At 39.2% G+C, this 24,886-nt stretch overlaps 1 protein-coding gene across 1 annotated transcript in view; it reads right to left on the bottom strand.

Annotated features, from left to right (window-relative positions):
* SRGAP1 (SLIT-ROBO Rho GTPase activating protein 1) overlaps positions 1-24,886 on the bottom strand; it is a 154,190-nt gene that overhangs the window by 78,150 nt on the left and 51,154 nt on the right. The window contains exons 6-7 of the mRNA XM_032593791.1: positions 14,065-14,247; positions 13,480-13,608 (exon numbers count right to left, since the gene is read on the bottom strand). Coding sequence (XP_032449682.1) covers positions 13,480-13,608; positions 14,065-14,247 — 312 coding nt within the window. The remainder of the gene's footprint in view (positions 1-13,479; positions 13,609-14,064; positions 14,248-24,886) is intronic.

Below are 24,886 nucleotides of genomic sequence, written 5' to 3'. Positions count from 1 at the left end.
TACTAGTGGGCAAGAGAATATCCTTGATTAAATATTATTTGATTTACAAAATCAGAAAAAGGCTATGTCACATTTACAAATGCAAGCAGAATACAGTTGTGAAATGAAGCAGTCTCATCATTGATACATTTCTAGCGGAATCGGCTGCACTCAAATACAGAGAATGATCTTCAGTTAATTAAAAAATTCTAGTTTCAGATGAACAAAGTCCTCTTTTATTCCCTTTGCGTCTCAAAATCCATAAAGGTTCTGTGTAGCCGTTTTATACACATCAGAGGGACCAAAAAATTATTCCACCTTTCAGTAATACCTCATCTTGTGAAAACAGGAATTGGGAAAGGAAACGGCCTCGTTTCTTTGAAATGTACTTGTGCTTCAAAACATACCACTGTTCTGAAAGAAGACAGATTCAGCTTGATTATAATGAAGCTGCTTTATTTTAGGAGTACTGATCTCAGTGGGAGTTCATGGAAAATTGATATTAAGAGGAAGAAACAACTTAGAGAAAAGCACCCTCCACACAAACCAAGTGTCTTTTCAACAGAGAAAGTAAGAGCAAGGGGAAAAGAGAAAAAATAAAGAAATTCAACCACCAACTACCTAATTGAGGTAGAGTTCTGAAAAATACATGTTAAGTTTGTATTAGTCCCAGACTTAAACTCAAATTTCTAAGAGTTGCTTCTTTGGGGGAGTAAATGTCAAAGTTAGGAAAGCACGGTGCATGCTTCGGCATCCAACTGGGGCCAGGTGGATTTGGTAGGTCTGGACCTAGTAAGGCAGCCTGGCTTTCAGCTGCGGTTTCCTAAGAGGCTGGGGAGAAGTATGCGTGTGACTTCACACCCAACCCAGAAGGACTCCCCAGGTGTCTTCTGGATTTTGAATGCTATACCTCACCATGGAGGCTTCTGTGATGAACTTGGTGGACAATAGCCTTCTCTGATCCCTAGGGAGCTTATCAGTCTAGAAGATCACTTAATTAGCATGCTTCTGTTACTTCTGATATGCAGCACTGTCTATGCTCTAGGTTTTTCACGCATCCTGGACTTTAAAAGAAACAATAAAATTCTCTTTCAAGGTCTCCCGAGACAGCAAAGCCAGTCACAGAATCGTCTCTTTTCTAAACTGGAAGCTAAATGACACTGGATATGTTAAGATTCACGATACTTGGTTAAAAGGCCTCAAGTAATTCTATGGAGCTTATGAATTATTAATGACGATAAGAAAAGCCAGCTTCTGCACAAAGAGTTGAGTTATAACCCAAATGCCTTTCATGATGAAAATACATAAGAAACCAGTAAGATATTTCATGAAAACAAAACAGTGTTGTTCTGATGGGTGGAAACCTGAATGGACACATAAAATTATGGATTAAAATTGGGGAAGGAAAGAGTGTTGGAAGTAGAAGAGAATTCGTTTTCTAATATCGTAAGAGCTGTCAAGACATATCCCACTAGGTATTAGTCTAAATCACCACAGTAAGCTAACTTCTTTAGGCAAAAGGGTTGCAAATAGTATCAGAAGTAAAGATGAAATCCAGGTTTTGAGAACTGCGACAAACACTTCATCTTGCTCCAAAGGCTGAGAGGTTGGCTGATATATATACTTGGTGGTTATACAGTCAGGTATAAATGGATCCCAGCTATTCAGGGAGAGAATTTGTTTGTATAAACTCTTAGGACATGAGAAGCCCTACTGGGCAGAAGTTTGGTCCTAGATGGGAGTGAAGAGAATGGCACTCCAAAGGAAACAAGTCTTACACGTGTTTTCGGAATAGTAATAGCCAATATCATTCGCAGGACAGCCCCAAGCTCCTGTGTGACTGCAGGTGTCATGAGAATGGAGGCAGAAGGAACTCTTCTGCAGAAGTATTCTACCTTAACTTCATCATTCCTGCCTCCACCAGAGAGGCTTCCTTGATCTTTTGTCCTGGGTCCCGTCTCTGGCTTTTTAATTAATAAGCTTTGGCTTTGACCATTCCAGAGTCCTGGGTACTGGGTAACGACTTGGTCTACCCCTTACTTTGAGTCTTTCTACAGTAGTGCAACCTGAGCAAACAATGGCAAAAACAGTTTTCACATAACCCAGGACCAGAAATAGGTAAGTTCACAGCTTTTTCAGATGTCAAATGAAGAAAGTTGATTTCTTCTGAATAAATTATCTTTGTCCCTTACTATTTTCCTCTCTAGCTATTCAGTACTTCACCTCAGAAACCACAAACTTGTTTTGTGAGAGATGGGCATCTTGTGGGACTGAACTGGATGTTTAAAATTCTACAGGCAACTTTTGCACACCTGCTCTCATGTCTGGGTTCCTGATGGTCCATAAAGAGCTGACAATTTAATTCTTGCTGCTGCTTTAATAACCACAGCCAAGCATTTAGCAAAACTTGTTTTGAGTTTCTTCTGTGCAACAAAAATGTCAAAATGGTACATCGAAATGGATACAAAGTAGGAAACAAGAGGAGAATGGAGGTTGCATATGCTTGAGCCAATGAGTAGGACCAATAATCCTTTGTGGCCTAATACATGTCCTGCTCCATGGGCACTTATTTTTCTCAGAGGAGCTGCCACCAGACGCATTTTATCTCCAGGACAAATCTCTGTAACCACCCTGAATCAAATCACAAAGAAGGAGAGAGAACAAAGCAAGCCCAGATAAATAGGTCAGGTGGTAAATGCTATTGAGAAGACAGAGGACTAGGGAGTGCTGGGGGAAAAGGGTGTGGGTCTTTTATATAGGGCAGCTGGGTGCAACATGAATGAAAAGAAGGAATCTGCAAAGCTCTGGAAGAGTGTCCTAGACAATGAGTAGAAAGGGCCCAGGCAGGAAAAAGTTTACAGGAGTCTGGGGAATAGAGAGGCCAATGTACCCAAAGCATATGGTGACTAAAGAGGAAGTTGCAAAAGATGACACGGAGTGGCAGGTGGGCGCCAGTTCACATAAGGTCTTGGTGAATAGTTTAGATTTTATTCTAAAGACAATGGGAAGCCTTTGGAGAATTTTAAATAGGTATCAACAGGTCTGGTTTATATTTAATACTCTGGCTGCTTGGGAGGGGAATGGATTACTGATTAGAAGGTCTTAAGTGGAAGATGGGTAACATCTTAGAAAGCTAAGTGTAGGCAGGAGACGAAGAGCTTTGTCTAGGAGACAGCACAAGCAGCAAGAAATAGCAAGTTTTGGGATATTTAGGAGGTACAGATGACAGGATTTGCTGATGCATTTATACGTGAGAAATGAGAGCACTGGGTTTTTGGTTTACGCAAATGGGTGGAAAGGCGTGCCACTTGCTAAGGTGTAAAAAATGGATGAGAAAAAGTGGTTATGTGCATGGAGAATGATGACGATGAAAGGGGAAACGGAGATAAAAAGCTGAGTGTATGACATGTTCAAGATGCCCATTAGGCATCTGGTCAGAGATGTCCAGAAGGCAGTTGGACACAAATCTGAAGCCCTGCAAGATGATCAGGACTGGTGACAGAAATCCAGCAGCCATCAAGGCAAGGGACCAAGAGGTAGAAAGCCAAGGACCATGCCTTAGGCGACTTTCAACATTCACAGCCAAGATGGAACAACCAGCCCTAGAGACTTAGAGCAGCCTGTGCTGCAGGTGGAAAACAGGCAGGTTCAGTTTCCTTTAACAAAGCCCATGGCATCTCCATCGGAAGGAACTTTTAAAGCCATCTACTTTAGTCATCTAACCCATTTCAGTTTTTAAATCCCCTTTCAATCACAAAAGGATAAAAACACACAAATCAGTTTACATGATAACTACACTATCCTAACCCATTTACCATGATCTCTCTATCATCTTCCTAATAGGAGTTCAGGCCAAATGGGGGCTGCAGTATTCCAATTTGGCAGGTTTTCATGGATAAATCTTAATACTATTATGTATGGGCATACGTCAAACTAAGAAAAATCTGAACTCTGAATAAGCTGCTTTTTAATTAAACACATGTCTCTAGAGACAAAAGGATAAGGCTAAAAGCTTTAGCACAGAGGATTACTTAAAAATGATAAAGTAAACACGACATGCAGTATATGATGTAATCTAATTTCAATTTCATTCTGTATAAATGGCTAATAAAATACATGACAGATATCTTTACCAGGAAAATTAGTTGCAGGAGGGGATTATTCTATTGCAGTATTCCATAAGAGTAACAAAGATTTATCCTTCATATGACAAGGTGACCTGCAAACTTTTACAGGGAGTAATTTGAAACTGTGAAACTATACCAAAAGATGACAAATACTTTATTATTACCGGGCAGAAGCCATGGGACAAAGTACCAATGGAATTCTACTGTTGAGGACTGTGTTCCTCTGAATACCTTTTGAGGATGGACTGAAAGAGGCCACATCACCAGTTGTTTTAAGAATGCCAGATATAGGGGCACCTGGGTGGCTCAGTTGGTTAAGCGTCCGACTTCCGCTCAGGTCATGATCTCACGGCCTATGGGTTCGAGCTCTGCCTCAGGCTCTGTGCTGACAGCTCAGAGCCTGGAGCCTGCTTCAGATTCTATGTCTCCCTCCCTCTCCACCCCTCCCACGCTCATGCTCTCTCTCTCTCAAAAATAAACAAACATTAAAAAAATTTTTAAGAATTCCAGATATATAGAAGGCTGAATTTGATTACAGATCTAGGTATTATGGGAAATGAGACTTGTGCTCTCCTCTAACTCTTTTCTCTTAGCAAATCATAATCACTTGAAAATCTCCACATTCAATTACAAATATTTGTTGCCTGCAGGATTTTACTTCTGGGTTGCAATGCATCCCAATTATAACAGAATTAGTTACAGTCTTTTGTTTTCTTGGGTTTTGTTTTGTTTTGTTTTGTTTTTGAGAGGGAGAGAGAGAGAGAGGAGAGTGTGTGCATGTGCGTGCACAAGAGCAAGCAGGGGAGGAGCAGAGGGAGAGGGAGAGAATCCCATGCACATTCCACACCCAGAGCAAAGCCTGACATGGGGCTTGATCCCACGACCACAAACAAGATCATGACCGGAGCTGAAACCAAGTGTGGGAAGCTTAACCGAATGAGCCACCCAGGTGCCCCAGTTACAGTCTTTTTTGCACTTATTGTTGGGGATACTAATGATCATTATGTGAAATCTTTCACATAAATGTGAAATCTTTTATTTATAAAACTACAATCTATTTTCCTTTATAATTATGCCTTTATTCTCCCAAACCAATTAAATTTCCTTTGGCCAATATTTGCAATATATTCCTTATAACAATATTTATAATATATTTCTTATAATTTACATTTATGCTTAAAGTAACATAATAAACATCCTTTATTGTTGTGAAATTAACTATATTCCATTTGCTACCTGATTTCAAGCTAAGAGATTGTTACTCTACAAACGAAAATTTACTTAGGACTTTCAGGGGAGAAACCATCTTAAACAGTCTTCTGCTTAAGTGACCCTCTGGATTAACTAACAGTTCATTCTCTCAATCATAGGTCAGCAAGCTATGGCCAGTGGATTAAATCTAGCCCAAGGGCTGGATGTGGTAAATAAAGTTTGATTGCAACATAACCACACCCAATTGCTTACTTATCTATGGCTGCTTTTGCACTACGGTAATTGTGACAGAGACCATATGACTCACAAGGCCTTAAGTATTTACTATCTAGTCCCTTTCAGAAAAAGCTTGTCTACTTCTGCTCTAAAGCACAGTGACCAAGGCCAAGGCCACTGTGAACACACACAGCCAGTAGGTGCTCTTTAATACTCTTGTACATTTTTTTTCTCCAACAATTCATCTATATGTTTCCCAGCCGATTGTAAAATATGTGCAATTTGTATTTATTATAAATTTATTAAATATTATAAATCTACTAAAATAGGTATTAAAGGAGCCTGGGTGGTATAATAGGTGGCTGGGTAGCACCTAAGGGTTCGACTGTGGCTCTGGTCATGATCTCACGGTTCATGGGTTTGAGCCCCACATCGAGCTCCACGCTGATAGCTCAGAGCCTGGAGCCTGCCTTGGATTCTGTCTGTCTGTCTGTCTGTCTGTCTCTCTCTCTCTCTCTCTCTCAGTCCCTCCCCTACTCGTGCTCTGTCTCTTTCAAAAATAAATAATAAACATTAACAAAATTAAAAAAAAAAGACTTAAGAGTAAACAAAATTGATACCAAATTAGGCAAAAGTTGTGCCAAATGCAACATTGTGAAAACACTAAATATCCAGAGCATTTTTGTTCCACATTAAAGATCTCAGAAATAGAAACCACAACTACCCAGTAGATAAGCTTTGTACAAAAGAAGACTACTCAGAGCTCTATGAAAAGAAAAATCATAATATTGTAAGACTGGAAAGTGTAAGTACATTGGTATGCTTTACATTAATACTTAAGGTATGCTTTACATTAATACTTAAGGCATGCTTTCATATTTTACTTTTTTTAAATATAAAATGTGCCATACTTACGGAAAAGTGTGAAACATATATACTGCTTTTAAAGTCCCCAAATTCCTCTCCTAAATCACCTCATCCCTTCTCCCTAGAGATAACTGTATTTGCAGTACCTAAAAATGCCTAAACCTTGTTTGGTATACCATATTCAAATATTTCCAGTTGAACTAATACTTGGTTAACAACTGAGCCATCATTTCCTTCATTATATTACCTTCGATAAACTTTAGAGGTCTGATAGCTTACGTTGTTAGTTTGAATTTGATCAAGTTCATTTACATACTAAATTTATAGAAGTGTTGTTTGCAGGGTAGAGTTCATCACAAAATTAAGTTACTAATTGCAACAAAGCACAACGGAGAATTTAAGATTTATTAAAAATAAATTCCAGGGGCGCCTGGGTGGCGCAGCCGGTTAAGCGTCCGACTTCAGCCAGGTCACGATCTCGCGGTCCGTGAGTTCGAGCCCCGCGTCAGGCTCTGGGCTGATGGCTCAGAGCCTGGAGCCTGTTTCTGATTCTGTGTCTCCCTCTCTCTCTGCCCCTCCCCCGTTCATGCTCTGTCTCTCTCTGTCCCAAAAATAAATAAACGTTGAAAAAAAAAAAATTAAAAAAAAAAATTCCACAAGAAATCCATAGCTATTACTTAGAAATAGAATGCTTCCAGATCGATAGCCACTTCTCAGAGAGACAGAGACAAAGGTATATTAATTCAAACTAACAGTGATAGGTAAAGGTGAAGTTTATAAAAAATAGACAAATTGGAATTATTAAATATATTTGTAAAAAAACATTAGATTACCTTCAAATACACAGAAAAGACTTGAACTAGTCTATCAAAGTGTTACATTAGATTTTTTAGAACTGTAGTAATTAACAAAAGAGGATTCCATTGAATAGGGTTTCAAACAGTACATGTGTAAAGTGATTAATCTGAAGTGCCTAAAAATGTTATTCTTTAATTTACAACATTTTTTTAAAGGTTTATTTACTTAAGTAATCTCTACATTGAATGTGGGGCTCGAATGCACAACCATGAGGTCAAGAATCGCATGCTCCTCCGACTGAGCCAGCCAGGCGGCCCTTTCATTTACATAATTAATTTGAACTCTAAAAAAGCATTTTGGGGGCACCTGGCTGGCTCAGTCGGTTGGCTGGGCATAACTCTTGATCTTGGCTCAAGTCGTGATCTCACAGCTTGTGGGACAGAGTTCCAAGATTTGGCTCTGCACTGGCAGCACAGAGCCTGCTTGGGAGTCTCTCTCTCTGTCCCTCCACTTCCTCTGTGCACTCTCTCTCAAAATAAAAAAAAAAGCATTTTGCTAACCAAAAATAAGTATACTTCCAAATTAATAGGCTCTAAATTCAAGAAGTTTTAGAATACCCTGTTTGTTGCAAGGGGAAAACACTTAACTCTGATGGAGCCATCAGAGTCACATTACCCCAAGCCAGTGATCAATTTTAGCATCATTACTGGTGGTTTAATCAGATGTTGTTACGTATCTACAGAAGACACAGCAACATAACCCATGGTGTAACTGCTGCAAAGTGCTTAACTTGAATTTATCAAGACTTTATATAACATTTACTTTGTAGGAAATGCAGGGAATAGAGAAACAGGTTAACTGACACCATAACGAATGGACACAAATCCAGAAGCTGAGATGTTCTGAGGAACAACTGTCCATGTCTCAATAGGGGCTTTGTTAGATTAAAAAAAAACAACAAACCAAAGGAACACATCACCCAGATGCAATGTGTGATCCTAAATTTGGTCTAGGCTAGACACACTAGCTATAAAATGTTTTTTGGGGTGGTCATAATTAGGAATATGGTCTGGCCATTAGAGGAGTTAAAATTTTCCTAAACGGAAAATTTTCTGAAATGGAAAGATGGAGATTACTGAAAAAAGTAGGTTAAAAAGCCGTATATAAAATATGCTTTCATACTCTTCTGGTATAAAAATGTGTATGTGGACACAAAAAAAGTCTACATTTTAGCAGTGATGATCTGGGGTGGTAAGAATGTGATCATGCTATTTTCGCATGTAATTTCTTCTAATTTTCTACAAAGTACATGTACTAATTCTGTAATAATAAGAGACTGTTTCAAAATACAAATTCTATGGGAAATGTGTATGACTGTTATTATACCAATAGATCCATTCATCATGGTCTAGCGTAGGAAATTAATGAGAAGAGACATATTATTGACACAAACAGAACGAAGGGAGGAATATATAAAAAAGGTCTCAACTTGAATTCTTAATTATTTACAATGCTTTGATTCAGTAAAGATACATTTACCATCTTCCATGTCATTTCATATATAAAATGTTATGCATTAAAAACGTCTTGACTTTTTCCTCACTAGAGGTATTCACAACTCTTCCAATAATTATTAGATAGCTCACTATAAAAGTGATTTTGCTACATAAGCTCACAAAGCATAAAGGATTCTAGATGCCTCTGCATAATAATCATTCTGTTTCTTTTTCATCAGTAAGGGTCAAGCTTAATGGTTTTTAGGATCACCACTATATATGCAAATTGCATTCCTACAAAATAAGCAGCCATTTTGGAACATATACATTCACACTCTGCCTCAAAGATGAGTCAATGAATGCATAATTTTTACTGAGAGGATTCAACTTCAATTGAATATGACAACAAACCCATTTCTTATTTCTTTCAAAATTCATAATGAAGTTGTATTATTTGAGAATTACTCACAATTTATTATGTTTTGAAAGTGGGGGGAGGGACAGAGAGAGAGAGAGAGAGAGAGAGAGAGAGAGGGAGAGGGAGGGAGAGAGAGAGAGAGAGATAGAGAGAATCCCAAGCAGGCTCGGTCTGCACTGTCAGCGCAGAGCCCAATGTGGGGCTCAAACCCAAGATCTGTGAGATTATGACCTGAGTTGAAGTTGGATGCTTTAACCAACTGAGCAAGCCAGGCACCCTGAGAATTACTCACATTTTAAATTTAAGGCTGATCTTTTAAAAGTCCATCCTTTCTTAAAATTGAAAATTACCTGATATATTTAACCATTACTTATTTACATCAGAGTTAATTAGTTTGGAGGTTAAATGTCTGAGTTTGAAGCCTATCATACCTCCTAACTGTGTAACCTTCGATAAGCTATCTGGCCTAAGCCTCAATGCTTTAATCTATAAAATGTAGAAAATAGTATTTACCTCATGAGGTTTGTGATGAATTGGTGAGATTATGTGTAGAAACCTGCCTGTCACAGACTAAGAGCTCTATAAATATCCACGACAGTGACGGTCGCAGACTGAATCTGGAGTTCTCTCCTGTCCCTCAAGAGAGCGGATGCAGAATTGAATACGAGACGCTAATGTCCGGTTGGGGACAAGAGCCCTGAACAGGGGTTTCGGCTCTGTATTTACTGAGCTCACAAGATATTACCCACATGGTGAACATGAAGAAAACAAGACCTTACACACGTTGACACGGAGAAAACAATCAGACAGTAATCATTAACTTGTGTAAGAAGCAAAGGGTCTGGGGGGCAAGTGGGGTTTGTGATCAAAGTACAATAGTATATTGGTGTCAGATGGAAAATACTCATAATCCTGAGTATTTTTACATTTTACCGAGATATTTACAATATCTCAGTAGCTAACCTTGGGTGTTTTTCACCCCGTGGTGGCAGCTTTCCACCCTAAGCTTTTTTCTAACCCATTTATGTAAGTAGAACCTATTTCCCCACAAGTGAATGTGGCTTTCCTGAAATGTCAATCCTGTCCTATACATGCCAATAGTACTGAGAATGCTACCACACATCGCCACACAGATGGCCAATGGCTATCTCAGTCTTACTATATGTAACAGAACTAGGGCTCCCTGCCCTTCAACCCACTTCTCTCCAGGGTCCCCAACTCAGTAAAAAGCACCATTGTTAACCTAGTTACTCAGGACCTGAACCTGGAGTCCTGTTTATCCTTCTTTCCAACTACTATATCAAATTCCTACTAGCTCTACTTTCAATATATTTTGAATCCAACCAATTACTTCTCACAGGTTTATTGCTACTATGCCAGTCCAAGTCAGCACCATCTCTAGCCTGGACAATGGCAAAAGACTCTAGATACAGCTCGCTGTTTTCACTCTTGTCTTCCTCACCCGCCTCAGTCTGCTTTCCACCCAGATGCCAGAATGAGTCTTTAAAATGTCAACTACGTGATGTCACTTCCCTGAGTAAAACCCTTCAATGGCTTCCCGCCACACATAGAACACAATCTAAACCCCTTTTCCTGTCCAAAAGACCCTAAGTAATTGGGTTTCTGTCTACATTCTCTTCCAGAACCTTCCTCCTCACTTACTCCGTTGTTTGCTATTCCTTGAGCATCTTCAGCTTGCCAAACAAGTCACTGCCTCTATACCTTGAGCCTTACCAGTCCTTCTGTATGAGGGATTCCTTCCCCATATAGGCATAGGGCTCTCCAGCTCACTTCTCTGCTCAAATATCAGGCTTTTTCTGAATACCATCAAAAGAAGTAGACTGATGGTGGTTTTATTAATGGCACTGTCACTACTATATAATGTGTGTGTGCGCATGTAAATGTGTTTATGAGCTGACTCCTTAACGACTACATAAACTCCATGAAGACAGGGACTTTTGTTTTGTTCATTGCTGGATCCCTGCTGTCAAGAAGAGTGCTTGGTACCCTGCAGGTGTTAAAGAAATACTTTTCAATATATGGAGACCTTTCCTTGCGTTAAACTCATCTGGGCCTAGCCAAGTACTCCAAAAATAAGTCCTAAACCAAAAAAATAAGCAAGTGGAGTAGTTACAAAGAATTAGCTCTATATTCTATATACTTTGCAGAATTCTTACAAATCTAAGTTTGAAAACAGGGGCCATAAAATCATTCATTTTTATTCAGAAAACCTAGAAGTCTAGAAGAGAAAAAATTCCTTTCATCAGAGTGCCTTAAGAAAATTAATTACTTGATTAAAATACTTGTAAGAAAGGAAGAGAAAAAAGTTTTTCCTGGTTTTATTACTAAAGGGTTCTGTATAAAGAAATTATGACAGTAGGAGATAAAACTGTTTTTAGACTCAAATTAAAAAAAAGAAAAGGCACATCAGGGGTGCCTGGGTGGCTTAGTCGGTTAAGCATCTGACAGTGCAGAGCTCGCCTGGGATTCTCTTTCTCTCCCTCTCTCGAAGGTGTCTGCCCCTCTCCTGCTTGCTCACTCCCCAAAATAAACAAACTTCATATATATATAAAAAAAGTACATCAGTGTTAATAAACTAAAAAAAATAATTCCCTTACTTAGCAATTCTTTTGCAGAAGTCCCAAACTGTGGCTCTAAAATAGCTAACTCCATGAGACTTAAATTGAAATAAATAACGTTGCTTTAACCTATTGTAGATCTACTAGGAGCCATAGGAAAAATTTTCATCATCTTTAAATTGTTGAATTCAATCAATACAAAGCAGCACATGAATAAAGTTCCCAGCAGTAAACTCTGTGAACCTCTATCACTTCATCTGTGCCTTTCTTATGACATCGCTTTTTTTCTTTTATTTGCAGATATGTGTGTTTTTAGACTGGGATTTCTGTCTGTGTCACCTCTGTGGTCTCCTACAGTGTTGGCACAGTGACCGTGCTACTCAGCGCAGGTTTTCTGAATGAAAGCATGATGCAGATGGGAAGTCACAGCAGTAATCACCGCATGAACCTAACAGTGCATATAGACTTAGAGGGTTCGGAATGAGCCCCACTACCGCTTTTCATAGCATATCCTCAGATGGAAAGTATAGCGTTAGATAAATTTATAAACGTGGTTTCTGTCCACTCTATTTTGCTTATAGTATTTACCACAACTAGTAACAAAGCTATCATGCGTGTCGTCATTTGCTTAGTATCTGTATTTTCCACTTTCCATTCCTGAAGAAGTGTATATGCTTGGGGGTGGGGGATTGGTAAAATAGGTGATGGAAATTAAGGAAGGCACTTGTTGTAATGAGCACAGAGTGGTGTACGGAACTGTTAAATCATAATACCATACACTTTAAATTAATAGAATATTGTACGTTAACTTGAATTAAAATAAAAACTTAAAAAAGGAAAAACAAGTATATATGTTTGTCAAAGCCTCAGCATCTCACAATAGTGGGGCCCAAGAAATGTGTTTTTTTTTTTTTAATGTTTATTTATTTTTCAGGAGGAGAGAGACAGAGTGTGAGCGAGTAAAGGACAGAGAGAGAGGGAGACACGGAATCTGAAGCAGGCTCCAGGCTCTGAGCTGTCAGCACATAGCCCGATGCGGGGCTCGAACCCATGAACCATGAGATCATGACTTGAGCCGAAGTTGGACGCTTAACCAACTGACCCACCCAGGCGTCCTAATAACCAAGAAATGTATTTGGAATCAACGAATGCATTTAGGGTTGTGCCATCGCATAATTTAAAGATGAGTAGGTCCCCTTCCCAGCTGAGTTTACCAGGCATTGATAGCTTCACGGAACTTAATCATTTGCTTTCTATTGGTTTTGGGATGCACACTTTTTCACATGCATCTTAGAATCGACATGTACAGTTTAACTGGCAGCATTTTTTCCTTCTAAGTATTACATAAAATAACACCGGTTTCAGAAATGACGGTATTTCAGAATCAATAAAACACAGTTATTGCTAATTACATCTCAATATGGAAAACATAGGGGTGCCTGGCTGGCTCAGTTGGAAGAGTGAATGACTCTTTTTTTTTTTAAGTTTATTTATTTATTTTGACAGAGAGAGAGATGGAGAGAGAAAATCCCAAGCAGGCTCTGTGCTGATGCAGAGCCTGATGCTGGGCTCAAACTCACAAACCATGAGATCATGACCCGAGCCAAACTCGAGAGTCAGACACTTAACCAACTGAGCCATCCAGGCGCCCTGAAAGAGTGAGTGATCACTCTCGTTAGTGATCAAGCCCCACATTGGGCGTACGGGTGTAGAGATCACTAAAAAAAATAAGTAAGTTCAAAAAAGTTAAAAAAAATATGGAAAACATAAAAATTTCAAGTACTTACGTCAATTAAATCTGAAAGATCATGAATATAATACTTGAAAACCGAGGCATTGGTTGCTTCAAGGGTTAAGAGATATTCATTCCGTGCCTTAATTGATTTTAGCTTATTTTCCGAATACTTTGCTTGTCTCTGGAAATGAAGAAGGTCCAGGTATTGGGAAACAGAACAAAGTCACTTAGTCACAGAAACATACATGACTTTCTATTAATTTGAACAATGTATTCTACATATACAAATGAACTTTGAAGTCCTCTGAGAAAAGTACATTTTGAAACTGATTTAAAGAACTAAAAGTACCCAAGTATGTATTTGAGCTTCAGGCCCATTTGCAATGAAATCTCTGTTAATATTCAAGTTCTCCACATTGTGTACTGAATACTTGGCATTCAATACTAAATGATGTCCAGCTGTTATTACATGATTTTTATGTTTTTTAAACATTTTTCATTCCTGTTGGAGGAAATGTGTGTCACTTCACAATTTATAATGTGTGTCTATCAGTTATTGCAACTGTCACCTCAAGTGAGGTTCTTAGTACTGTCACCTCAAGTGAGGACAGAAAGCCTCTGTAATGTTTTTACTTACTTTTTCTTTCATTTTCTCAATTTTCTTTACAGAGCTTCGCCGCTGATGTCTCTCTTCCAGTCTAATATGAAAGACCGGGTCACCGGATCTTCCAATTTGCTTTTCTTCTTGTTTCTCAGCCTCTTTCAGCTTGCTCTCTGCACTGATGCTCTCTGCATGATACATATGGTATGTTTTCATCACCTGTGAAAATGTGACCCAAATTGTTACAAGATGCCTGTCTATAACTCAGAGAGTGAATGGAAGCCATTATATGAGGAATACGTTAAAAATATCACCTTCCAACTGGCAGGGGGAGAGCCAGATTGCTAGTCAAACAGATGAATTATGGACGATTGCGTCTACATAAAGCAAGGAGAAATATGCAAATTCACCTGCCAGGAAGAGGCACTTAGGGGATAGGCTTTGATGAAAAAGTGATTTACAGAGTCTTACGCATGCTTTCAGTGCACTTGAAAAGTTCCCTTAAGCTTAAAAGTGTTCTCTAAAATCTCTGCATTATTAATCTGCAGAATAAACCATTATTCGTGGATAAATTTTACCCCAACCTTGGAATTATAAAAAACTCCAAATTAGTACAGATTTTACTAAACAGTTTTTTTTGTATAAAATCTACTTGTCAAAATACAAAATGGAAATATTAAAGTTCGTACATACATAGTTAAAAATAATTGTTTTTCTGACCACAAAGTAATACTTTTATGTTCAATGCAGAAAACATATGACACAAAAAAGAAAATATAAAAAGCACACAGAGATAACCACTGTTAAGATTTCTGGTCCAGCCACTTGGGTCTTTTTCCTATGAAAACACACAGACACACACACTTCTTTACTTGAAAATGACACGTTTCTCCTTTTCAAACATTTGTACCATACTGTGTTAACAATTTTTAATCTTCTATATCCTCTTTTCATTTAACAGATCAGAACACTTTTCTATAACACTAAATGTTCTTCTAAAAATATTTTTAAGGACTGTATAATATTTTTTTATATGACTGGGACACAGCTTGACTAATTTCCAATTGTTGAACATTTTAGGATATTTCAACTTTTTGCTTTATAAAGAAAGCTGTGCTGAAGCCCTTTATATGTATCCTATTTCTTGTTTTATAAATGATACACCTAAGTTGCATTTTAATAACTTTAGGAATATATAGAAAATAAAGTTTTTAATGTATCCTTTCCATGTATGTTGTAAACTTACACAAACAATTCTCAACTAAAATTTTTGTTAAAATAAAATTTGAATCTTTAAACATTTTGATTATATTATTGGTACAGAAATATTTATGCACAAAATTATATTTCCTATGGTACATTTTCAGAGAATTACAGTTAGACAATCTGCACATTTTGGAAGTTTTGACACAAACTTCCTATTTAATACTCTGCTAATCTGAAAAAAAGTGATCTGTATAGTTATTTTCCAAAGCATTTAGAAAACAGAGATGCTTAACAAACATTTTCTCAAGTAATAAATAAGTATATTTACCCTTACAGTATCTATTATATCTGTATATAGTCCTTGTTTTTTTAGATACAGAATAAAAGTCACAGATTTTCAAAGATTTTACCTAAAAATCACAGTTTTCCAATATAATTTCAATCTGCTATTTATAAGTAGAGTCAGACGTCTGGGCCAATTCTGAAACCTGTTGACTTTAAGCACATTTATACTCCTTAAAAGAAACAACATATCACAGTAGGACTCCAATGCCATGGACGTATCAAGGAACATACCAGAATTTAGCACCCAATTATCCGTGGTGGCACTTTTCCATAAATTATGTCAAATTTGCATCCACATAAAACAGATTTTATTTCATTCGTAAATAACCAGAAGTTATTCAGAGCCACCTTTATAACTAAAATGTAGTTGTTAAGAAGAGATTTAATGTCACATTTTGAAGTAAGGAACTTGATATTTTTTTCATCTCAAAAGATGAATCTTAAAATAGTTTGGGAACCGGAAGCATCACCGCAATATATTTACTTAGGTTGAAGCACATGAAATTGCTGTTTTGGTAGGTTATATAGAAGGTAGGAAGTCAGCACTTTCTTATGGTTCAACTTAATACATACTTCCAAAGTGACTTTTTGAAAAGGAAAACATGGGGTAAATGAAGAGTTTTTACTTATTTTCATAAAATCTGATAATGTCTTTCCTTAAAAAGGTAAGCTAGCAAATCACATTACAGGCATTTTGAACAAGAACAAAGTAAGGGCTAAAGTACAAAGCATGGCAGCTTTTTCTGAGCTGTAATTGCAAAGTTGTCTGTTTTTAGTAATTACCAAACCTGTCCAGGAAAAGTTTCGTTGGTTACTCCAGTTTAAAAGAAAAATAAAATAGCATTAAGAAGCAGCTGGGCAGCTGGGGAATGAAAAGGGAGTGACCCTACAGCTGGGCAAACAGCGAGGTCAATGAATTTACTACACACCTTGCATTTCGAGGTTTGGCTCTGTTTGTATACCCTGCCTGAAGCAAACCCACACACCATTTGGGTCCTGGTTCCAATTACATCTTTAAAGAGAGGGTGAAAAAAAAATCTCTCTCTCTCTCTCTCTCTCTCACACGTGCGCGCGCGTGCTCGCGCGCACGCGCACACACACACACACACACACACACACACACACACACACACAGTTGCTTAGCTGACTGTATTCTTCTTGCTAATACCCAGGAAGAAATGAGAACATATGACTTCCATCATAGATAGATGAAAAGGCATTCCAGACAGCCCCGGGTATCTGAGAATTATTTATTTAAAAATTTTTTTTTTCAACGTTTATTTGTGGGACAGAGAGAGACAGAGCATGAACGGGGGAGGGGCAGAGAGAGAGGGAGACACAGAATCGGAAACAGGCTCCAGGCTCTGAGCCATCAGCCCAGAGCCCGACGCGGGGCTCGAACTCACGGACCGCAAGATCGTGACCTGGCTGAAGTCGGACGCTTAACCGACTGCGCCACCCAGGCGCCCCGAGAATTATTTATTTTAAAAACATCCTGAAGAAAAGACTTGAACTCTTGCTTTATTTAGATGCTGAGGACCAGTGTAACCAAGTGATTTGCAGAAACTAAGCCTTATGAACTAAGGACACTGAGCTGGCTGCCAGCATGGTGATACTTATAAACTAGCCTGGGTTAAAAGAAAAACATTCTCTTTTTTTAAAAAAATGTTTCTTTATTTACTTTGAGGGGGTGGGGAGAGAGAGAGAGACCGAGAGACCAAGAATCCCAAGCAGGCTCCCCATTGTCAGCATGGAGCCTGATGTGGGACTTGATCCGACAAAGCATAAGAAAGTGACCTGTGCCGAAATGAAGAGTCAGAGGCTTAACTGAGTGAGCCACCAAGAAGCCCCAAAAAGGAAAACATTCTTGACCTAACACTAGCAAGAAAAGGGTGTAAATATCCCATCATAACGTGGTTCAGCACAATAGCTGAGGGTTTTCTACCTAGTTTGATGGTAATTTCCAGAAGGAAATTTCTTTGTTCAGTTTTCCAATGTGACTTAGGGTTTCCACTATTTTCTAAAATGTTAGCAATGACAATGAATGAATTTTAAAAGTTGGGGAGAAAAACACTAAAAGCTTTTTAGAACTCTAATTGCAGATAATGAATGAAAGTACAAACTGCATTATTTAAAATGTAAGCTGTTGACAGCAGTTAAATGTGTTTTGTATTTAAAATAAAATAAGACAGTTTTCTCTTTTTCAAAGAAGTAGAAGAAAGCTTTTATTTTTCAAAGGTGCCTTTTTTTTTTTTACACATACTGCAAAGAAAATAATAGCTTCTCCATAAGCTTCATGCAAACACAAGTATTTGCATACCAAATGACATGATAGTCATATATCCATTTAAATGTACTCCAATAACATATTTTCCTCTTTGAATTCTTCTCTACTAAAACCTCCTGCATAATTCTCCATTGAACACACTCAATTTATCTTTCCTAATCCATCTTTTCTTAACTGTAGAAGAGTATCGTCAAACAGAAAGTGACCATATCATGGATTTCTTTGCACTTGTGAAATCCTATGCAAAAACTTTTGCACAGAAGCTATTAATATTTTTTTTTCCTTATTGACAGAGTCATGTAATGTATCCTACACTCCTCTTGTACTTTAAGTCAAAATAATTAAAATATCTATGGTAAATTTTAATATTTAGGGTCATGAAATCATTATGTATCTGAAAAGTATCCATGTGTTTGGACAGGATCAGTGGATTAAGGCTTTATTACTTTCCGACTTGTGGCACAGAAGTGAGGAGACATGGTTCCGGGAATGGATCTACCAGTTACCAGGTATAGGGAATTTATTTTACACTTCTGCTCACCTTACAAGGTCATTGTGGACACTCAATTGTGTGTTCCTAGGTGTGTGTGTGTGTGTGTGTGTGTGTGTGTAACAAACTTTGCTGAGTACTTACAATATGTCTGTGTACATATATAATATACACCATTAACATATATGTGTACAATGCATATATTTAGGGAAGAAGCATTATGTAATGCTTCCTATGTGCCAGACACCATTCTGAGCATTTTATAAATAATACCTTAGTCTTTGTAAAAACACTTAGGAGGTATATACCTTTATTCTCTCTGTTATACAGAAGACACAAGAAAGGCAGAGAGAGGTTAATTAACTTGCCCAAGGTCACACAGCTGGCAAGTGGCAGCAACAGTTGAGACCTTGACAGTCTGATTCCAGATTTGGTGCTCTAGACTGCTATGTCGTAAACTTTGGTAACTCTAAAACATTGTACAAATGGAAGTCCTCTTTACCTGGGGGATAGAGCTATTCTTGGTTATATTTAGGAATAGTGGAAAAGAAGGGCTGACAGATAATTATTCATTCACTATTTGCTTGGTGCTTATTATCCATAAGGCAACGATGCATGTAACTTTAAAGATTTGGTTTCCTACTTCTTTTTTTTTTAATGTTTATTTATTTTTGAGAGACAGTGCATGCATGCACATGGAGTAGAGGCAGAGAGAGGTGGACAGAGGGTCCAAAGTGGGCTCTGTGCTGACAGCAGAGAGCCTAACGTGGGTCTCAAATTCATGAACCATGAGATCATGACCTGAACCAAGGTTGGATGCTCAACCAACTAAGCCACCCAGGCGTCCCTTGGTTTCCTTCCTCTAAGAGTTTAAATTTTTGGAGATTAAAAAATGGGGCTTGGAGATTCTGACGGACATGGATGAAGGGAGAGGACATTCAAGCTGGAAGGATAGTACCAGCAAAGGTATGTGGGGTAAGGGTAAAGGTATATAGGTAAGGTGGACATAAGTAAATTATGACTTCAAGGAGGGGATTTAGGGAAGGGCTTGAAAAGTGGATGACTGGGTGAGGGAGCCAGAGGATAAGAGTGCAGAAGTTGTCACAGGCCAGATTAGGAGAGCCTTGAAACCTCAACCAAAAAGTTTTAAATGGACTCTAGGGGTTCATGAATCCACAGAGCTGTAAATAGCATGATCAAAGCAGTATTTTAGCAATAATCTCATGAAGATATGCAAGATGGTGTGGGGTGTGAAGTAACCTCATTTAGCATTAAACAGGAGGAATGGAAAGAAAGAGAATCTAGGATAACAGTTATAGGGCCTTTTCTCTTTTCTCACTCTCTCTGACCTTTTCTCAGACTTCTCATGTCTCCTTCCACATGGAGGACCTCCAAGTGTAGTCGTAACACCAGCCCAAGCACCACTCTGTACACTATTCTGAGTCAATCACTTAAAGCTCCCTCCTCAGAATGTGCACACTTTCCTGCCACTGTGGTCTCCTCCCATGCCAATCCCACTGCCTGCCATATCCTCCCCCAGCACCTCAACCTAACCTTTTGACTCATCCTCTAAGGCAAGCTCAGATTTCACCTACTGCTATGTGTTCCCTGGTTCCCCAGCCATGGCCATCTTGTTCTTCCAACTGCCAGGACCTTCTTATTGATAGCACTTCTGACCCTCTGCCATGTGTCATAGACATCTATGTACCCATCCAGTATCATGGACCTAACTTTAGCTAGGGCACCAACAGTGTCCTAGGCACTTTTGGATTCTTAATATTGCTTTTATACAGTGAGAGTAAAATAGGCATTTGGTGAGAAACAAATGAAGGGCAGAAAGCCATTTTATAGTCAGCTTGTCCATTCATTTGTTCACTTAACAAATATTTACCAAATACCTAGTATGTACCCGGCATTATTCTTCTCCATCTCCAGCATCCTAAATAGCACTGCCAATAAAATCCCTGGGATTGGACTAATGAGATGATAAATAGCTCTAAATCACTGTGAAATATAGTGAGCGTTTGGGGTTCATGGCCCCTGAAAAAAGACAGGCATGGTGGCTGGGGTGAGAGGAAATGAAAAGCAGTATGTTAGTGACAATATTTCCTAATTCCATACATAGCCTGCTGGTTTACTAAATCCATCAATTACTAATGGATGATTAGTTTCTCTTCTGAGAAACTACGTTTTTGGAGTTTCCTTGACATACTAAGATAAAGGTCTCTTTTCTACAGTCAATATACAAGAAGGCTCTAATTGTAACAGAGCTTCTGCAAGTGCCAGACCAACAAAACCACCAAGTTAGGGCCACAGCCTTGGAAGCCCATTCCTGTTGTTCCCCAGCAAGTTCTTGAGTGCATCGGGAATGAAGGACCCCCGGGCCACCCTCTGCTGAGCCCCAGCGGCTGTGTTGCAAGGAATCTGGCCCTTCTGGGGGCTGCGCAACCTCAGTGGAGGTTATGGCCTCTGCTTGGCCAAGCTGTGTCTCTGGGGGCTTATTTCAGACAGGGGCAGTGGGCAGGAAGTACCTTTAAGAGAGCACTCATTAACGGTGCATGCCAGGATCCTTCCACCTGCAACTTCAAGTCCTCTTGCTCTTTAGAATACTGAGCCAATCTTGGTGTTGAATAGTCTCTGGAGCCAGGCCCCACTGGATCTGAGCTCCTGTGCTACCATTTAATAGCCAGCAAGTTTCTTAACTTCCTTGGGCCCTAGTTCCCCCCTGAGGTAAAATGGGGATTAAATGATAGAATGCAGGGAAGCACATAACAGAGTGGATAGTTTTTTGTTTTGTTTTCTAAATACTTAATTTTTGAGAGAATGCAAGCAGGAGAGGGGCAGAGAGAGGGGGACAGAAGATAGGACACTGGCTCTGAGCTGACAGGCTGACATCAGCAAGCCTGATGTGGGGCTCAAACTCATGAACTGTGACATCATGACCTGAGCTGAAGTCAGACGCTCAACCTACTGAGCCATCCAGGCAGCCCAGAGTGGACAGTTCTCATTCTTGACGGTTTCTATGTTCTGACATAGAAGTGAGTGTGCAGGCTCTGGGGCCAGATTGCCTTGCTTCATATTCAGGCTCTAAGCAAAGAGATACAGGCCACCGCCTTGAAAAGGCAAAGCAGACCAGATGGAGGCCTTTCCTGGTATTTCATTGTGGAGACCTAGGCTAATCAAAACCTCTTAAAAACTAACATACCAATAAGGAGTGCCTAGGAGTTGCCGGCATAGACACTCACATGTTTGTAACACTCATGACGTGAATTCACACTTTGAAAAGGCTTCTAGCCTTTCTATAACGTACATCCCATAATTAGCAAGCACCCTTTCAACGTATGCTGACAGTTACTATAAAATTGCATGGATATTAGTCCAGGTTTCAGGAAGCAAAGTATATTGATCTGCATTTATTAATCCTCTGAACAGCTATTGAGTATCGTAAGTCAGGCACTGTGCTAGGCTTTCAGACCAGAGATGAGACACAATCTCTACTCAGAGGGAAGACAAAGTTGTGACTTCAGGGTAGGCGAATGGGCAGTAGGGGGGAGAAAGATTCCTAGGCTTCTTCCTCCCCCCCCATATCCATACATAACCATAAGAAATGTTTATTTTTCTACTTTTGTACAATGTGCAGCAAACAAACAGTAAGGAATAGGAAAAAGAAAAAAAGAGTCAGCTACTCTGGAGATTGAGAGAACAGAGGAACATGTTAAACCACAGTGGGAGCTGCAATCAGCAAAATGCAGACTCTGGAAAACTCTAAAGGATTAAAAATCCAGTTTAAGAAAAACATTTCAAGGAAAAAAAAAGACAGATGGGGTCCCTATTCTCTACAGGGACCCCCTTGAGGGTCTATCCACCGGGGCGCCTGGGTGGCTCAGTCGGTTAAGCGTCCGACTTCGGCTCAGGTCACGATCTTGTGGTATGTGAGTTCGAGCCCCGCGTCGGGCTCTGTGCTGACTGCTCAGAGCCTGGAGCCTGTTTCAGATTCTGTGTCTCCCTCTCTCTCTGACCTTCCCCCGTTCATGCTCTGTCTCTCTCTGTCTCAAAAATAAATAAATGTTAAAAAAAAAAATTAAAAAAAAAAAAAAGGTCTATCCACCAATTGCAACGTGGAGATCTTGAGCCCTGATACAAACTTTTTAAACTATGGATTTCTATGACAACTGGACATCAGAACATTGACTGCATATCTATAGCTATTAAAGAATTATAAAAATTTAGGGGTGATAATGGTATGGTGTTTTAGATACACATACCGAAATATTTACACATGAAATAGATGCCTGGAATTTGCTTTAAAGGAATTTAGGAGTAAGGGAAGTGGATGGACAGATAGAAAGGAAACCAGGTTGGCCACAAGCTGGTTAACTGTTTTGTTTTGTTTTTTAATTTACATTCAAGTTAGTTAGCACAGAATGCAATAATGATTTCAGGAGTAGAATGAAGTGATTCATCCCCTACATATAACACTTAGGGCTCATCCCAACAAGTGTCCTCCTTAATGTCCCTTGCCCATTTAGCCCATCACCCCACTCACAACCCCTCCAGCAACTTTCAGTTTGTTCTCTCTATATAAGAGTCTCTTGTGTTTTGTCCCCCTCCCTGTTTTTATATTATTTTTGCTTTCCTTCCCTTATGTTCACCTGTTCTGTATCTTAAATTCCACACAAATGAAGTCTTTCTCTACTTTGCTTGGCATAATACCCTCTAGTTCCATCCACGTTGTTGCAAATGGCAAGATTTCAGTCTTTTTGATTGCCTAGTATTATTCCATTGCATGTATATACCACATCTTCTTCATCCATTTATCAGTCAATGGACATTGGGGCTCTTTCCATACTTTGGCTACTGTTGATAGTGTTGTTATAAACATTGGGGTTCATGTGCCCCTTCAAATCAGCATTCCTATATTCTTTGAATAAATACCTAGTTGTGCAATTGCTGGGTCGTCGGGTACGACAATTGCTGGGTTGAGGAACCTCCATATTGTTTTCCAGAGTAGCTGCGCCAGTTTGCATTCCCACCTAGGCTTCTTTTTAATCAGTTTACATTTAAGTCTGAGAGCTACTGTAAGGGGAAAAGTAGAGGGGGATGTACATATTTTATTTATATAAAGAATGTAAGGATGGGGGTGCCTGGCTGGCTCCATTGGTAGAGGATGCGACTCAGTCTCAGGGTCATGAGTTTCAGCCCCATTTTGGGCATACAGTTTACTTAAAAAAAAAAAACAAAAAAAAACCAAAAAACAAAAACAGAGGCACCTGGGTGGCTCAGTCGGTTAAGTGTCTGACTTCAGCTCAGGTCATGATCTTGCCGTCCGTGAGTTCAGGCCCCGCATCTGGCTCTGTGCTGACAAGTTCAGAGCCTGGATCCTGTTTCAGATTCTGTGTCTCCCTCTCTCTCTGCCCCTCCCCCACTCACGCTCTGTCTCTGAAAAATGAATAAACCTTAAAAAAAAATGCTTTTAATTAAAAAAAAAAAACAAAGAAAAGAAGAATGTAAAGACAGTTGAAGTCAAACCTCTATATTAATGCTACTTAGTCAATACCTACAATGGATCTCTTAGTTCCTACCCTCAACCTCTACCTCTCACTTAAGTCCTATGAGTGACACTTGTCACTTTTTTTTTTAAAGTTTATCTATTTATTTATTTAGAGAAAGAGTGTGAGTGGGGAGGGGCAGAGAGAGAAGGGGGGTGGGGAGAGGGTGGAGAGAGAGGGAGAGAGGGAGAGAGAGGGAGAGAGGGAGAGAGGGAGAGAGGGAGAGAGAGGGAGAGAGAGGGAGAGAGGGAGAGAGGGAGAGAGAGAGAGAGTGAGAAAGAGAGAGAGACAGAGAGAGAGACAGAGACAGAGAAAGAGAGAGAGAATGAATGAATATCCCAAGAAGGCTCTGCACTGTCAGCATGGAGCCCAATGTGGGGGTTGAACTCAGGAACCATGAGATCATGACCCGAGCCAAAATCAAGAGTGAGACACTGAACTGACTGAGCTCTTTGTCACTGTGTTTTTCTTCTTATTCGTGGCATCAGGGCTGGAAAAGTTGCTGATCTCTGAGGTACTGAGTGATCTGTAAGATGGTCATGATGATGAACTCTTACAAATCATCTCCTCTTTCTAGGCTGATATGCTTCTCCACGGGTCTATGAAAACAGAATTTACAAAATTCAATTATATTTGCAAAATAACAGGGAGAACTCACTTTGAGACAGAGTATACTGATGGTTAGAGCTCAGACTCACAGAACAGACTGCCTGGGTTTGAATCCTGCTCCTGCACTTAATTTACTATGTGATCTTGGGGAAGTAACTTTACCCTTCTGTGCCTCAACTTCCTCACTGTAAAACCAGCCTAACATTCTTACTCACTGCACGTGTAGGGTAGTTGGAAGTATTAAACATGTTTACACATGCAAAGAGCACAAAAAGCATGACTTATAATAAGTGCATAGTAAATATCAGTTACTGATGCTTGAAAAAAATTATCACAGGTTATTTTCATGTTTTTTTAAATGTAGTTTTGAGA

The sequence above is a fragment of the Lynx canadensis genome, chromosome B4 (assembly GCF_007474595.2).
Source record: "Lynx canadensis isolate LIC74 chromosome B4, mLynCan4.pri.v2, whole genome shotgun sequence".
NCBI lineage: Eukaryota > Metazoa > Chordata > Mammalia > Carnivora > Felidae > Lynx > Lynx canadensis.
This window is presented reverse-complemented; position numbering and strand designations above follow the sequence as displayed.